General features: G+C 48.6%; 1 protein-coding gene across 2 annotated transcripts in view; it reads left to right on the top strand.

Moving 5' to 3' along the window:
• EFL1 (elongation factor like GTPase 1) overlaps window positions 1-17,762 on the top strand; it is a 125,228-nt gene that overhangs the window by 101,462 nt on the left and 6,004 nt on the right. The window contains exons 18-20 of one of the 2 annotated variants that reach the window (XR_007454179.1): window positions 7,479-8,461; window positions 8,538-8,734; window positions 15,898-15,984. Coding sequence is in view for 1 of the 2 variants with exons in the window: in XM_049614337.1 (XP_049470294.1) it covers window positions 7,479-8,461; window positions 15,898-16,082 (1,168 nt within the window). In the remaining variant the exon portion in view is untranslated. Of the gene's footprint in view, window positions 1-7,478; window positions 8,462-8,537; window positions 8,735-15,897; window positions 16,083-17,762 lie in introns of those variants that run through there. The other variant, XM_049614337.1, reaches the window with a different exon arrangement.

Here is a 17,762-nt window from a genome sequence, read left to right on the forward strand (position 1 = left end):
CCCCCCCCCCCCCCCCCCCCACCGCGGTACTTCTTCCCTTACCACAGTACTCCCACTCCCCTCCCCCGCCACAGTACTCATTCCATCACCACAGTACTCCCGCCCCCGCCACAGTACCTCTGCTACTGCCGATGGTAGAATAGGGTGAGAACAGGTGCGCCTGTGGCTCCATCCCCGGGGACCTTGCGGAAGCTCTTGATGGAAAGGGGGCGCGTTCTCAGCTTCGTTTCTCAGTTTAAAATGGTGTTGTGGCTTTTTCCTCCCTTAAGTGTTATTATAGCCGTAATTAGCACAAAACTGGAAGGCACGCCTTCCCTCTCTTCAGTGTTTGTTACCGTTTTCTTATAATTTCTGAAGAATATAACATTGGCTAGAGAATAATGCTGATTGGATAAATTTTAAGGTATGTTTTAAAATAACAATTCTCAAGAAGGCTTTTTAAAAAACCATTGAAATGTCATGTTAGTTTTTGGGGTCTTTGAACTGAATTATTTTCTCTTTTTTAATACTCTGCTACCAATTAAAATCCATGTTAAATAACTGTATGGGGCGCCTGGGCGGCTCAGTCGGTTGAGCGTCCGACTTCGGCCCAGGTCATGATCTCCCGGTTCGTGGGTTCGAGCCCCACGTGTGGCTCAGTGCTGACAGCTCAGAGCCTGGAGCCTGCTTCGGATTCTGTGTGTCTCTCTCTCTGCTTCTCTCTCTCTCTCTCTCAAATATAAATAAACTTTTTAAAAAATGTTTTTAAGTAACCTTACATTTCTCAGGCCATTAACTCTTCTTTTAAAAAATGTCTTTTGGCGCTTAGAGTTATATTTCAAATGTTTTCCCGTAAACCTAAAATTGATTCTAATTAATGATTACTTTTTTGTTTCTTTTTGAGTCTTTTCATTTTTACCTCCTGGTTTTCATTATGTGTACTTTTTAATCTCAGGAGGAAAACCTAGTTTATAATAAAAGAATTAGTTTCTTAGAAATATGCCCTTAACATAGCATTAAAATATTTTAATAAATCAGTTTATTTTGGCAGCTACTCTGTGTAAACCTTTTGAGAAAATATCCTCATCCAAATACCTGACAACGATTTACACTTACATTGAATGAAGCTAACAAAACCCAAAACATATCTGCTTTTCAAAATAGATATACTGCTTTGATACAATACTTTCTAAACTCTGAAGTGTTTATCTGCTTTTCCTAAAAATTCCAGTTTCTGAAAGTGATGACACCTTCCCCTCCCTTTGTGTGTGGCCCTGGTGTGACAGGTAAATCCCGTCGAGCTCCGGCTTCTTGCCGTCTGTCACTCCTCAGAGCGGAAACCTGGGCCCAAGTGGAAGGAGTCTTCTCTTGCACTTGTGTGCTTAGTTAGCAGGGGAGTTGCTGGACCAGGGGTAGGAGAGGACGACAGACAGACGGATGCATCGGGACCCAGGCAGGCAGCATTTCATGTCACGTGCGACATGGGGACCCCGAGGGAGCTGCCTCAGCAGGTGTTGACAGAGCCCACTGCCTCCTCATGGCTCCCCAACAGCATGTCGGAGTTCAGGGGCACCTTAGGGAATTGGGGGCTAGGTCCCTCATCCTGGGCTAAGAAGCATAAGAGCATTATGAGCAGTTTTATACCAATAATTTTGTCTGTTTGTTCACCTATTTATTTTGAGAGAGGGGATGTGAGCAGGGGAGAGGCAGAAAGGGAGAGGGAGAATCCCAGGCAGGCTCTGTGCTGACAGATGCAGGGCTCGATCTCACCAACCGTGAGATGCTGACCCAAGCCGAAACCAAGAGTCGGACGCTCGACCGACCGAGCCACCCAGGCGCCCCCCACTAAATTTTAAAGGAAATGGGCAAATTCCTGGAAAAATCTGACCCATAAAAAAGTGGAAAGCCTGATAGTCATAACTATCAAAAGAATTCAGAGTTGGAATACCATTAAAAGTATCAATCAATGTGTATTTATTTACCAGATTAACAGAAGAAAAATCATCTGAGTGGACAAAGGAAAAACATTTAATAAAATTCAGCATTCACACATGCTCAGAGCTCTCAGCAAACCAGGAATAGAAGGCATGTGCTTAAAACTGATGAAAAATATCCTCAAAGTAACTAGAGCACACATGTACTTACTGTCTTTGGGGGTCAGAACTGAAACAAGGGTATCCCCTGTAACAAGGCCTGTTTCAGATTGTATTGTCGGTCTTGGGCAGCGTTGTGAAGAATAAAACATAAAGGATACGGGACTCGAAAAGGGACAGCTGCCACTGCCACCGTTTGCACACGACATGACGGAGCGCCAGTAATGCAGAAGACGCCGGAAAGTGTTAGGATTAGTAAGTAAACCCAGCAAGGTTGCTCTGGTCAAGATTAATATGCAGAATTGATTGCATTTCTATATACTGTTAATAAACAGAAAAAGAAAATTATTTTAAGGTTACCATTTACAGTCACAAAAATATCAAATGCCTGGGAATAAAACGGACTCAAGTTCCAGGCTGTCTGCAAAAACTGTAACACACAAAAGAAGGTGTCTCCCATCTTTATGGCTTAAAAAAATTGTATTATGATGATGTCAGCTTTTCCCAAACTGATCATACATTCAGAGCAGCCCCCGTCACAACGCTGTTCACTGCATGTGTTTGCAGAACTTGACGAGTTGATTCTAAAATTTGTGTGGAAATGCAAAGGGCCAGTAAGGACCAAAACCCTTTACTCAAGTAGGACAAGGTGGAAGTTCTTACTGCTCTGGAAATCGAAACTTATTTGAAAACTACAGAAGTTGACTCTGTGCCGTTGACACAAGGATAGACGGACGGACGGGAGGACTAGGGCAGCGAGTGTGGAAGGGGCAGGGCGGAACAGTGGGGGCACCCACCTCTCCGCAGACGGTGCTGGCAGCTTGGACCTCTGTCTGGGAAAACCTCTGCCTCATCCTGAACTCAGAAACCTATTCCGGGTCTGTCGTGGGTTGAAGTGTAAAAGGCAAAGTCATAAAGTACCTGGAAGATAACACACAGTATCTTCGAGACCTCGGGATAGGGAAAAGCTTCTTAAATAAGACGTTAAAAGCACAAATGACAGAGTAAAGTTTGATGGTCAGAACACACGATGAAGTGTAAGAAGGCAAACCCTAGGGTTAGAGAACACATTTGTAATATGCACAGTAAACACGGGACTTAAAGCCCCAGTATATAAAGAATTCCTTCCGGTAGATGAGAGAGACAGCAACCCCTAGACGGTGGAACAAAGGCTTGAACAGGTGCTTCACATCCCCAAAGTCTAAAGACCAAGAAACGTATGAAAAGATATTCAGCTCCCTATTAATTACTGGAAGGAAGTTAAAGCCAAAGTGGGATATGTCTGCATACCCACCAGAGGGGTTGAAATTTGCAGGTGGCCGTATCAGATGGCGCCAGAGATGGGCAGTAGGAATCCCCCTCCGTAACTGGGGATACTGGGAGTTGGTATGACTTCGGAATACACTTTGGTATTACCTTCGGAGGGAGGAGGTGGGTGCTTGTTACGGCTTCTGGTCTGAGCCTGGCAAGTGTGCATGATGAACGCTCGTGGCAACAAACATTTAAATTTTTTTTTTTTTTTACATTTATTTATTTTTGATAGAGACAGAGCACAAGCGGGGGAGGGTCAGAGAGAGAAGGAGACACAGAATCCGAAGCAGGCTCCAGGCTCCGAGCAGTCAGTACAGAGCCCGATGCGGGGCTCGAACTCACAGACCGCGAGATCGTGACCTGAGCCGAAGTCGGCCACTCAACCGACTGAGCCACTCAGGCGCCCCAACAAATGTTTTAATAGTCCCCAAACTGGAGACAACTCCCAACAGTACAGTGGACAAATAAATCATGATACCTTCTTACCGTGAAATTCTGTATAGTAACCTCAGTGAACAAGCTATTCGAACATGGATGGATATGTCACAGCATAATACTGAGCCAGAGAACCCAACTGGAAAAAAAAAAAGATTTGATCCTGTTTATATATACACTTACAGTATTAAAAGCGCGCCAGACTGAACTATAGCAGGTAGGGGTTACATGCGGGTTACATGTTCAGGCGATAAGAATTTTAAAGAAGGGACTAGAGTAAAACCCAGGATAGTGGTTCTATTCTTGGGGTTGGGGGAAGGCATGAGGGTCCTTGGGCTGCTAACGTTCTGTCTCTTGACTTGAGTGGTAGTTTCCGTGGGTGTTTACCTTGTGGTCACTGACAGATCTGTACATTATTGTTTTGTCACCTGTTCCGTAGGACTATAAAATTTTACAATTGTACCTACATTAGGAGTATACATAAAACTCTAGAGTCGTTTAGCTCTCATAGGACAGAACCTGCCTTCTAATACATGAGCTCCCTTTTCAACTTTGACACACATCTTCAGAAATACATTACGTGCAGGAGCGGGAGACAGGGGACACCCTGTCGTGTCTGGGACAGAGAAACTGTCACTGTTCTTAGCAACCAGATCTCAGGAGCTCAGAGATGGCAACATCTCCAGGTGGTGGTGATCAGAGACGGCAGGAAGTTGCGGGCGGTCAGAGCCTACCGTGTTCCCGTGGAGGCAGGGGCCGGCTCCGCGTTGCCCGGATTTGGAGGGCCTTTGGGCCCGAGGTGCTCTGCAGGTGGGACAGGATGTGCACCCCCCTTTCGTGGCGCGGAGTGGTTCTCAGCAATCTCAGAGGTGATTACTGCAAGGGGCTTCTTGGGACCCCCGGAAACTGAAGGCCTGATGAGACTCCCAGCCCTTCCTACGTTACAGCACGAGGAAAAAATGTGTTTGCTGTCAGAGTCAGTTCTAAGAATAAGACCATATTTTCTCTAAATAATGATAATGTTAAAAATATCGTCCTGTGTCTGAGATTTCTACGTGCTTTCACTTTTTTTTTTTTTTAAGTGAGGAATGGGTATTCAATTTAATTGAATGCGAATTTAGCATTTTTACAGATGGTTACTGAGATTGGTTACTCTATTTGACGTTTTCAATATGCTGTATTATTTTAACAGATCTCCTAATACAAATAAATTTTTATGCCCTATGATAAAAGCTACTTCGTGTTATGGTGAAGTATTCCTTTAATGTGCTGTTTACTTTGTCACTACAGCATTAACTGGGAAGAGCACGGGTTCTGGGGTCAGACCTGGCTTCGCCACCGACTAGCTCTGTGACTTCGGGAGAGTGACTTCGTCTTTCTTACCCGGTTTTCTCCTCTAGACAAGGAGGATACTAATATACCTACTAGAGATAAACTACCTGTAAAACAGCACACCGTGTCATATGGAATAAGTGATTAGTGAAAAGAAAAAGTGCACATACATCCTTTTTTCCCCCTTGTTATTTCAGATCTTATATCCGAATTCTTAGGTGAGATTGAACTGCGGGTTTGTGTATGCTGTCTTTGTCAGGTTCGAAGAGGAAAATATATTTTATTTCATTTCTTTAATACATGAAAATGTGTAGGGCACATCCTGGTTTACATAGTAAGCACCAAATACGTGTTGATGCGACGTTAGCTATCGTTTTTATGAGTAGGCACACAGCATCTTGAATAAAGTGGTACTTTTTTCTATTAAGTTTTGTGTTTTAACTCCAGCGTAGTTAGCACACAACATTACACTAGTTTCGGGTGTACAATGTAGTGATTCAGCTATCGCATTTGTTACTCAGTGCACTCATCATGACAGGTGCACTCTTAATCGCCATCACACATTTCACAAAGACATTTCCGTACGACGTCAGGAAGACATCCACCCCGTACCTTCCGTAACGATAAGAGCATTGAAATGAGCTAATCCTTGACAGTGAACATGACCACTGGCAAAACCAAAACCTTTCTCGGGAATAATTTTTTTCACATTGTTATTTTCCTCCACATATTCTTGTCCATTCAGGTTTCCTAGTCTAAAATCAATTAGATTTGGTTGTACCTATTTTGGTAGCATACTGTTTGTAGAAAACCATCCATGTATTGAGTTTTCAAATTTAATCAAAAAGAATAAAATCAAATAAACCAGATACCTGCCCCAGATCCCCAGAATGTTCTACAGAAACCAGAAACAAATCTAGAATCAAATGCGACCATTTCAGAAACTTAGTATTTAGTTGCCTTACTGCGTAACATTTCCCAGAGAAAAGCATTGGTCCACGATCCCAAGATTTCATATGACATGTATGTGTGAACAGACACACATACTTGCACATGCATTTATGCACACATCCATCCACACTGCTAGTGGCAGGTAGAGACCAGCCCAGAGCCTTAGTGTTACCTGGGAATGAAGTAGACACAAAATAAAGAAAGATTGGGTGATTTCATTGTTTTCCGAATCAATCCATGCCAATTTCCAGAATCTGCCCACCGTGAACTTATAACTCATTTGGAAGAAAATGCGGCATGAAACTAAACTTGATAGCATGTGGAAAAAGGGCTTTCTGAACTCGGTACTGGACCGAGGTGCGAGACTCTGTGGCCAATACAGTCGTCCCTGGCCACACGTGGCCATTTAAAATTAAAGCTAAGTAAAATTAAAACTTCGGTTCCTCGGTCACACAGCCACGTATCGAATGCTCCGTAGCTGCGTGTGGCTATTTAAATGTAATTTAATTAAATAAAAAGAAAACTTGATTTCCCCGGTTATAGTAGCCACATTTCAGCTGTCCAGTCATCACAGCGCAGATACGGAACATTTCCATCGCTGCAGAAAGTTCTTGTTCAAAGTGTCTCTCTAGACAAACTCCTGGGTCACGCCAGCCTGGTTGTGAGCATTTATCAAAGCCAGATCCGTTGTCAGGATTTGACTAGGTGTCCTCAAGTTCTGTGATTCCTTGTTTAGAGTTGTACTCATCGAGCTTTTCTTCTCCCGGTTTTTTTTTTTTTTTTAATTTTTTTTTTTTCAACGTTTTTTATTTTTATTTTTGGGACAGAGAGAGACAGAGCATGAACGGGGGAGGGGCAGAGAGAGAGGGAGACACAGAATCGGAAACAGGCTCCAGGCTCCGAGCCATCAGCCCAGAGCCTGACGCGGGGCTCGAACTCACGGACCGCGAGATCGTGACCTGGCTGAAGTCGGACGCTTAACCGACTGCGCCACCCAGGCGCCCCTCTTCTCCCGGTTTTTAAATTGGCAAATCATATTGTAAAGAATTCATATGTCAAATCTTACGAAACTATTTATTTTCCGCTCAAAACCATATTCTCTAAATAGATGGTTGATTTGTTTTGAGAGCGAACAAAGCGGCGAAATTCTAATGTACGCAAAGAACTCCCTGAAGGTCTGTTCCCGTTGGAGGTGGTCCTTTCAATCCGAAATGAAAGCGGTGTTTGAATTTTGATAGAATGTAAAGGACCGATCTTTCCTAGTAAAATAATTTTCATGTTTCTGTGCTTCTTCAGAATCCTCATTGTGTCACAGTTCTGCAGGGAAGTTTTGATGCCATTTTTATTGTAACCTTGTTATTTCTCTTGAATTTGTAGGTTTGCGAAGATTCAGATCAGCGTGTCTGAACCGATTATTCCATTTAGGGAAACAATTACAAAACCGCCAAAAGTCGACATGGTCAACGAAGAAATAGGCAAACAACAAAAAGTTGCAGTTATCCACCAAACAAAAGAAGATCAGAGCAAAATCCCGGAAGGAATCCAAGTTGACTCTGATGGGCTCATCACCCTAACAACCCCCAACAAGCTCGCCGTGCTCAGTGTTCGAGCCATGCCCCTTCCAGAAGAAGTCACACGGCTCCTGGAAGAAAATAGTGATCTGATTCGTTCTATGGAGCAGTTGACATCCTCTTTGAATGAGGGCAGAAATACTCAGACGATCCACCAGAAGACCCAAGAGAAAATTTGTGAATTCAAAGGAAAACTAGAGCAGCACCTAACAGGGAGAAAATGGAGGAACGTTGTTGACCAAATCTGGTCATTTGGGCCAAGAAAATGCGGGCCCAACATACTCGTAAATAGAAGCGAAGACTTCCAGAACTCAGTATGGACAGGCTCAGGCGTCAAAGCTTCCAAAGAGGCCAGTAGATACCGAGATTTGGGCAACAGCATCGTGAGTGGTTTCCAGCTAGCAACCCTCTCGGGCCCCATGTGTGAGGAGCCTCTCATGGGCGTCTGTTTCATTCTGGAAAAATGGGACCTAAGTAAATTTGAAGAACAAGGGGCAAGTGACAAACATAATCAAGAGCGAAGGGACGTGGTACAGGAGGCACAGGCGGAAGGAGAAGCCTGTCCCGGCAGAGGCGAAAACGGGGGGCCGCAAGGTGGCGGCTCTGAGCCCTCGGAGCAGAAGACATCCCAGAGAGGAGAGTCTTCGCTCACTGACTGCTACGGACCCTTCTCCGGACAGCTCATTGCCACCATGAAAGAAGCTTGTCGCTATGCCCTGCAGGTGAAGCCTCAGCGTCTGATGGCAGCCATGTACACGTGTGACATCATGGCCACCGGTGACGTTCTTGGTAAGGAAAAGAGGGTGAGGACCGAGAGGTCCCTGTGGTCAGAAAACTCAGACTCACTTAATTTTTGTTTTTGCAGAAGCTGCATCGTCATCTGGGTCACTAAAGCGCTAAGGGCTCTGAACGCCTTAAATAGTGAAATGGCGATGGGGGAGGAAACGTGATTACCAAAGATCTTTTCGTTTGCAGCAGACAGGCTCCTTCCTGTCCCGACGGTGTCAGGTGTAAGGTTTGACGTGCAGCGGTGTTCCCGACTGAGTGGCCCTGTCGGTCCAGGTAGGCAGAGTCTCTTTGGAAACCATCGGAGAGTGAGGTGACATTCTTGCACACCTAAGGCAAAAGGCCGTCTGGAAGTGCTGGGTCCTTTCGGGAGAAGAAGAGCATCGGGGGCTTTATTCACCACTGACCATTCCATCAGATCCTCCTCCCGATTTTTCTGTCTCTGGAACGTCTCTGGGATCCCTGGAGACACACAGCCCTGGCATTTAGTAGCTGCTTTGACTTTTGACTATTACTTCACGGAGCCTTTGTTCACCTGTAAAAAGGAAGATAACCGACCAGAGGCTGTGAAGATTAACCCGAGAACACAAGTCCGTGCTTTAGAGGGGTGCCTGGCCTGCGGCAGCTCTCCCGTGAGAGACGGTCCTAGAACCGTCTTCAGGGGCCAGAACGGCGCTGGAGAGCTTGTAGGTTTCTTCTGAGGCCCTTTGAGTCAGTGTGTGCTTATTTTACATTCTTTTTAGTAAGGTTCTTCTGCTGATCAGTTCCAAAAAACAGGTATCTAACTCGTCAGGGTATTTTTTCTCTAAAGAAATTTGGGCTTGCCTCCACAGTAGGGTTCCTACGAGACGGGCCGAGCATCCAAAGCAGCGTTTCAGAAGCAGCGGGGTTGAACAGTTGCAGGGGGTAGGCCCCGCAGGACCGCCCGCCTGGTGCCCGTGTGTGCCGCGCACGCGTGCACGGTGTCTGCAGGGTGACAGGGAGCACGTGATGGGTCTCGGCCCCGTTTGGGCCAGCGTATCGTTACGAGCTCGTGGGATCCGTGCGTTGGTGGAGGAACACCAGTCGAGACCATTCCCGGACGTTATTCTTCGTTTTCACCAAGAGCTTTCTTGATTTGCGGAGGCGGAGGTGGAGTTGGAATCGGGGAACCGTGCAGGAGACCTGGCTGCTCCGGTTTCCCCGGCCCTGCCACGAACCACCGCCACCTGAATACTTGCCTCGACGGGCAGCTCACAGCCTGTCCCCCGAGGAAGCATCGTCTTCCCTCTGTGGTCGCCTGCTGGCCTGCAGCCACGTGCGCCGCCACGCGCCCCCCCGCGCGAGCACTTCATGCGCCCGAGGAGCACGTGAGTTTTCTGCTCCGTGTCCCTGAGAAAACTCTCCGGAGCCTTCCGCTGATTTTTCACGGTGCGATTTTTGGTGCCCTTTCACCGTTCCCGGGGCTGTCCTCCGGGGCACCTCTCACTTGCCCCGCACCCACCGGAGAGCAGCCGTTCGTGCCGACCGGCGTGGGCGCCACACGGCCACGGCACGGTAGCGATCTTTCAGTGGGATTTAGCCACCGCCCCCTGTCGTGAACCCCTGGGAAGCCAGCGTGAGCCTCGTTCCCGTTTCAAGATAAGTCACGTCTTCCCACCCGTTCCCCAGAAAGCAGAATCCGAAGTTTGGCAACTGACCAGACCGTACAGATGACAGAGTCCCGCGAACGCATGTGTTTCCGTGAGCACCGCACGCATCTGGACAGTGCAGTTTTCCTCGGGCTTGTCACACACCCAGCAGTACAGGGAGGATTCTGGGAAGTGCCAGCACCACAGCCGTAACACACTGATTGTGTTTTCACGTGTCTGCTCTCGTGAGAACTGAAACTCAGTAAGGGGTGAACTGAGTGGGTGGGTGGAGTGAGGCTCCTTCGTGTCTGTAGGTTCCCCCGACGATCACCTTGCCCACCGTATAGAAGAAGTAAGCTGAGGTTGGTGAGGTTTTGTGTCAGAAAGTCCATGCGTCTCCAGACGCAAGTAACTCCTACTCGCAGAAATATGTACAAACCTCTATGATGTTTTCTTAAAACACTGCGGGAAATTGGCATACGGCTTCCTAATCTGCAGTTTATAGAATCAGTGTTTTTATCCCCCCAGAAGTTCATTTGTTCCTTACCTTTCGCCTGTACTTCAGCACACCTCCCGTCATCGATAATTTCTCAAAAAAGACACGTTCTTTAGGGCTGTGAGATGTGACCCTGGCCCCGAAGACGGAACCCATTCAAGAAGGCCAGCTGCCTGCTCGTCAGATTCCCGGCGGTCCTGGGCCCCGGTGCGCTCTCGGCTGTGATCGTTCGCCCGGCCCGTTTGTCCCCCGTTCTCCCCAGCGAAGAGAATGCAGGAGACGTGGATACCAGGACGCCCTGCTTTCCAGCGCCTCTCTGTAGACGCCACACTCATTTCTCCACGCTGTGGGCACGCTTGGTGTCGTTCGTTGGCCCTTTTATTTGGCGGGCTCAGCTTGCTCTGGTTTTAACAGCCCTCCTTCGTCCGTCGTGCGCGCCTTCCTACAACAGGCCAGGAGGGCGCAGCAACCTGCCCGCCTTGACCCGACACATTTATTTTGGAGCCACTGTTGTATTTTGGGGTAGGGGAGGATCTCTCCTCCTTTTTCTGTCATTGGGATCATTCATGGTTGGTATTTCTCTCTCATTACTCCTCCAAGGAATTTTATCTTAGGACTTGTTATCCCGAAACTTGTTTTCCTTCTCCTCCTTCGTGCACTTGAAATGATCGACCTGGAAGTGTAGGGTCCACGCACATCTGTGCCTATCCCTCCGCCTTCCGGACTCCTGGGGTGATAATAGGAATGCACAGTTCCTCCCCAGATTGCCGTCTCTCCTACATTATCTGTTTGGAGTGGCATCTGTCCGTTGCTTTCTGGCCAGGCAGATTTTCCCACCTAACACCTGAAGCCAGAATCCATGGTGGCGTTCATCCGCTGAAATTCCAGGCAGACCGTCGCGTCTTCCCTGTCGCGCCCATGCTCTGTGCCCGCTTTCCCATTTCCATTAGGAGTTCACAGGACCCTGCACGTGACCAGGCAGCCCCAGGCCTGTCTTCCTCCTGGCCCTGTCCACCTGGCCGTCAGACTGCGTCCCGGCACTTGTAGGAGGAGACGTACCTTGATCATCCGCAGGGCTACTTGCCCCCCTTCTGTCTCAGGAGCAGAGTTAGTGTTTATCTGGCCGCCTCCAGGTCACTGTCCACTGTGCTGTAGGTCCTTCTGGCCCCTCCGAGGCGGCGCCCTTTGCGTGGACTGCTTAGTCCCGGGCTCTTTGTCCCAGACGCTCTGGCTGGTGTGATACATTTATCCCCAACCAGCTGGCTGCCACCTTACAGAGACCCCGTGTTTCGATTTGGTCTGGAGTCATTTCCTCCAGAGTCAGTTGGAGGCCCTGCTGCTCAGAGTTGAGGGTCTTCTCTTAAGCCCATTTTGGGTCGCTTCAAGGGGTCCTTTGGTAATGATAGCCACTTTCTTGTACCCAAGGTCGATATAGCCTCCTGCTCGCTTTCTGCACTTTTCTTTTTCTTTCTAAATCACCGCCTTCATCCGGAACAAGAAATGAGGAGACCTTGGTGACCCTAAGGCCTTTGCTTCCTGCCCAGATACTCAGACATCTCCCAGACTTTGTTGATGGATGCTTTAATTCTCTAAGAATTAGCACAACTTGAAAGACAAATTCAGGTCTTTCTTATTAAGCAAAATGAGCGTTCTTAGTCTCTCTTAAAAACTGAGTTCTTTCTACACAAGGTGTTAAAGCGAGATATCGTCTATAGGTGGTCAGAGTAGGGTGTTCTGTAGAAGGACAGAGGCCTGACCTATATCCCTTCATCGGGGGAAATGGGCCTCTTCACTTACAAACTCTACTTTCTCAAAGGCCCGGTTCTGTTCTCATTTTTCACCCATGAAAAGTGCCCTTCACTTAGCGGACATTAGAATTGGTTTGTGTTTTTGTCACGTTCATATTTCTTCTTCTGACCTGTTAGCTTCTTTCATTCTTGGCTCCTCACTGTTTTTATCTGGCGGTGACATCACACGTTCCTGCTGGTGTTGGAGTTTCCGCCTTCTGTTTTCACCTGTAGGGTACGCGCTCATGTTGCGAGAACACACGTGCCTTGAGGTGTCAGGGACAGTCTTAGTAAGTGCCACTGTTTGCTTTTAAAAGCCTCCTCTGTTCCAGACTTGGGGTCCCTTTTCCATTTCATCGGCCTTTCCTAATTCACTTCAACAAAACGTACTGACGTGTGTACGTGCCTACACCGTGTCGAAGCACGATCCCTGCTCGGAGAGAGGCGTTAGGCGACAAAGCCTCATTATATGAAACAGCACGGCTGAATTTAGTGAATAAATGTGGTCTTCCAGTGAAATTTTATGAGAAATTGGGATTAGCAGAATTTGAAACAGGGTAGACTTTTCTAAAGTGATAGTTCTTTGAAACAGGCTTTGATGGGTAGAATAATTTTGAGTTGAGCAGCTGAGTGTGAAATTGGCCTTCTTTGTACCACGGCACTGCAGACTGCCACGGAGCTTGGAGGGAACCCGCTCCGACTCGGTTTTATGGGCACTTCTGTTCTGCATTACCATGCCGACGCTGGCCGGTTGGGTGGTTGAAGCCAACGGTGGTAACACTTCGCGTTAACCCACACGGACCTGTGTCTTGTTACATTTGGGTCCTCACCCGGTCACCCTGATGCTGCCAAAGTATTTATTAGCCTTCCGGCCCCCTGTCAACTTTGGATCTGGTCATCATGCCTTCCGGACCCTTACGTTGCTGGTGACCGTCGTGAGGACACGCAGCCGCGGTCAGAACACGGACGCCCGCCTCAGGACATCTTGCCAGGGTGGGCATAACTTGTTGACGTGCGTTTCCTGTAAACTCGTGGCTGGATTCATCTGCACAAGAGCGGCCGGCCCGCCTCCCCCGCTCTGTCCACAGTACACTGTAGCTCACATTTGGTCAAAGCCCATCTGTATCCTGTCAACCACACGTGCCTGATTTAGCAGTCTGGTCGCTCTGTAACAAAAGGAAGAGAGGTTAGCGTGACCTGGTTTATAAGAAGTGCCCACCAATTTCTTTGTGTGTTTTAATTGAAGTTACACCGCAAGGGCCACCAACGATAACAGAAACCACAACATAAAAGAAGAATCTTCCTCCTTGAAAATCAACCTGTCATTTTCCACTCTTTTACAGTCTTTGTCTGTAATAGTATGTTTCGCATAGCTGTAACCTTATGGTGGAAGCAGTTTAATGTTTTGCTTTTTGCATTTATTACTTATTTTAAAAGCATGCTTCCATTTGGCCACTTGGTATTCACAATTTTCATTTTAATCTATGCATAATATCCTATCAACTTGTTATGCTATAATTTACTTCCCATCATCCCCAGATTGGAAATCCGCACCGTTTCCTGTCTGTTTACCGTAAGAGAAAACATTGCTGTGAACAGCTGCTCCCTTTCCTCAATTTTGGAAAAACGAAACAAAACATACCTTTAATTGCCGAGCTCCCAGCTCTAAGGATTGTAGAGTCTCCAGACCAATCTCGCTGCCCATCAGAGAAGAAAATATACAGACGGGAATATGTAGTGCCATGAAAGAGATTAGGTTCAATGGAGCCCACGTGGCGAAGAGACCGTTTTGATCTTAGGGTACCACAGGACACTCGGACCAGGTGGTTCCAGATGGGCTCTAACTCCGTGGAGTTGGCCGAGATGCACCCTAGATTGGAGAACTGTGCCCACAGGGTGTGCCGTGGCAGCGAGTGCCCTACCCCGGCTTAGGGCGGAGGGTCCGCCCCGTGTGCCGTCTCAGTGGAGTCTGCGGTCTCGGTGGAGGGTCTGCAGCTGTGGGATCTGCGGGCCCCAGAGCTTGAAGTAAGGGGTTGCTGCCGGGTCACAAAAGGCCTTGAATTTGGGTCCAGACGTTTATCTGTTTATCTGGTAGTCCAAGTCCCGCCCTGATCAAAACTTCGCATCGATTAGACTTTTTGTTGCCATCTTTTCCCCAGCGGATGCTTGTGTCTTGGTGCCTTCGCGCAGCAGGTGCACCGTGACTTTTTGTCGAGTGCAAGGACAGGTGACTGACCAGTAGTGGAGCAGGTGCCCCGGTGGAGGGGAGGCCATGTGCTCAGAGGCTGCAGGGTCACGGGTCCTCCTGGATGTGGCTACCATAATTTCCCCGCTGGAACAGTGGCCAGTTTGGAGGGTCTCCGAATGCATCCAAGCATCGGACACAGCTGTTGTGAAAGCCAAGTGCGTTTGGAAGGGTCTCTTTATAGCGGATTTCCTTTGCTCAGTGATCCATTCCTATGCCTCAGTTTGGGGATTTCGTTTTAGTGGAATTAAAACCGAATGGCCGAGAATTACACGATGAATGATGTTCGGTCTCCATTGCGGTACCTGGTCGGAGGCCCCTGGCCTGACCCACGCAGGAAGGGAGGCGCCGCGGGCCTCCATGGTGGGGGCTTACGCCTGGAGGAGACGGGCCGTCTTTCTTGCGCTCTTCTCCTCGGCCAGCCAGGCAGCCGAGACTCCTTTTTCCAAGTGGCAGGTGAGCGGAGGCCTCAGGGGACGTGCCTGCTGGCCCCGCAGGTTCCTCACAACCGTGTGTGGTTTTCAGTTGTCTGTCCTTAGCAGAGTTGGACCCCCTCGTGGCTAAAAGGATTCTTGGAGCACCGGAGGGACCCTTCCAGAAGCCGGCCTCTGTAGCGGGGAGACCTCTCCCTCCCGAGTGGGAGGCGGCATCGGGCCTGACTGCGAAAATGTAGTTAGCCAAGAGAATGTGCGGGCATTCTTGTGATCTGGGTAGACCTTGTCATCAGACGGGAAAGATGCCACACACAGTTTCCAGGGGAAGAGAAATACTTAACGACACTTACGTGTTAACCAGGTTTTAAAAACGTGACCAGACATCTCTGCGTGTTGTTTTCATTTCTAATATAAAAATGTTACTGTGTCTTTTCCTTGCTTACTGGGCCCAAATAGCCTCGCGCTTTCCTCATCAAATCAATAATGTCTCATAATTACGAGTATTTCAGTGTGTACAAAGCCCAGGCACACTCGTCTCCTTGGGTTTCACACCCGGAGACTGACCGTCATGGGGGATGTTGCATCAAAAGGTCCTTTTCAAAGCCGCCCGCTTCTCAGGCTGTGTGAGGGGTCTGCCCTTCGGGCAGTGCGGTTTGGGGTGGTTTCGCCTTTCGTCTCCGATTTTTTTTTTTGTCGCGTTACTTTTAAACACTTAAGAAAAAAGTTTTCATGCTTGTGTACACCAGAATTCTCGGGAGCACCGTTTCTCACGGGTGGACTGTTATAGGGAGCGTGAGCGGTCGCGTGTCTGTGTGGCTCGGGACGTGTCACCGGTCAGTGAATTTAAGAGCCGTGTTGGTTTCGCAGGTCGGGTCTACGCGGTCTTGTCCAAGAGAGAAGGTCGAGTGCTTCAAGAAGAAATGAAAGAAGGGACGGACATGTTCATCATCAAGGCGGTGCTGCCCGTCGCCGAGAGCTTCGGCTTTGCTGACGAGATCAGGAAGAGGACGAGCGGCCTGGCCAGCCCGCAGCTGGTGTTCAGCCACTGGGAGGTAACAGCCCAGCCCCGTCCCGCCTCCTCAGGCGCCGGCGTGCTCCCTGCAGATGACCCCGAGGGTGGCAGCCACCGCGGGGCCTCCGCTCAGTCCCTCGCCCGGGAGAAGGCACGGGGCTGTTCTCCTCCAGATGGAAGGGTCCTGAGGTTACGTGGGGCCTGTGACGCACACATACACACACTCATTCTTCACTTTTGTTTGATGCAAAAGTTAAGACGCAGAACGTTCGATCCTGTGTTTCCCTTTGAAGATAGCGGTTAGAATTTTAAGGGAAAAATCACAGACGTGTTGAAAGTGAAGCTCTCAGGAACTTTTCTTCCAGCGGGAAAATACTTCAGGCATTTAGAAGGGAACGGTCGTGTTGACAAGGAGCAGCTCTAAGCTCCTGTGCGTTCTGTGGTCCTCAGTCCCCGCCGCGGACTCTGCGGGTTTCCGCGACTTCCGTGCGCTGTGGGGTGAAAGGGTCCATCACAACCCCTCACTGTCGGTGTCGGTAAAGGTGGGCAAAGAGCAAACCTGACCCGCACTTAAAACTGCAAACGTGGGTCCGCATTGCTGGGGGGGAGGAAAAGATGGTGAAGACATCGTTTTTTCACTTTGGGGGTTGGGCGGGGAGGGTACTAACACGGAGTAGGGAGGTCAGATCAGCCTCCCTCCCTGAGCAGGTCCTGGAAGGAGAGCTAGCTGGGCACTGAGGAGGAGGGCGCCGCGGGACAGGCAGGCGAAGGAGAGCGGAAAAATCTGGTCACCTTCCAGACCCCGTCTCGGGTCAGGAGGAGGGTTTGGAAGCTATGGGATGTAAGAAGAAGGGCTGTTTTAGGAAAACAGCGTTTGTTGTCACTTTGTAGGGAACAGAAGGCACGGCCCATGGCTCCCTCTCCCGGGGAGGCCCGTGCCTAGTGGGACCAGCGCTGGCTGTGCTGCCACAGGTTCGGGTTGCAGAGACCCCCTCTGCCGCGTGCTTGGGCAAGCCGGGGGGCCCCCCGAGTGCGTCCCGCCCCTGGGATGGCGTGCTGACCGTGCAGCCTGGTGCCCGACCGCGGGAGGCTCCCGGTGGTGTGGACGCGCTCGGGGCTCTCTCCTCTAGCCCTGCCTAAGACTGTTTACGTCCGGTGACAGGTCATCCCTTTTCTCACTTTCTGTAGCCAGACGGGCCCCTTTCTCCAGAGCAGGATTTAAAGAAACCGTTGAAGTGCGGGTAATAAAGGGGAATGTGGTAAGTGAGGGAGAACTTCCTTTTTAAAGTGACTTTTGTAGTCAAGGAAATCAGCACTTCAGAAAGCCGGACTTTGACGGCAAATCTAGTTTTAATTGGGCGGTTCCTGTCACCTAAACGGACACCAGGGAAGTGGCTGTCCAGAACTGGCAGTTGTGTCTACTTTTCCTAAAAAAAAAAACGCACATCCGTAATGCTCGAAAGAACCACGGTTAATGTTCTGGTGTAGTCTCCTTTTTTTTCTTTTTTCTTTTTTAATCAGTACAGTCTTCATCTTAACAGGGATTTACTATGAAATTTTCTTCATTTTGTCTCTTTGTCTAGAAACTAAATGAAGTTTTGGTGGTTTTATCGGTTTATATCAAAATAAGTATCATTCCATGTTTCACTATGCAGAAAACAGGAGGTCCAAAACATTTATTTATTTATTTATTTAAAAAAAAATTTTTTTTTTTTTAACG

The sequence above is a fragment of the Panthera uncia genome (genome assembly GCF_023721935.1).
Source record: "Panthera uncia isolate 11264 chromosome B3 unlocalized genomic scaffold, Puncia_PCG_1.0 HiC_scaffold_2, whole genome shotgun sequence".
Lineage (NCBI taxonomy): Eukaryota > Metazoa > Chordata > Mammalia > Carnivora > Felidae > Panthera > Panthera uncia.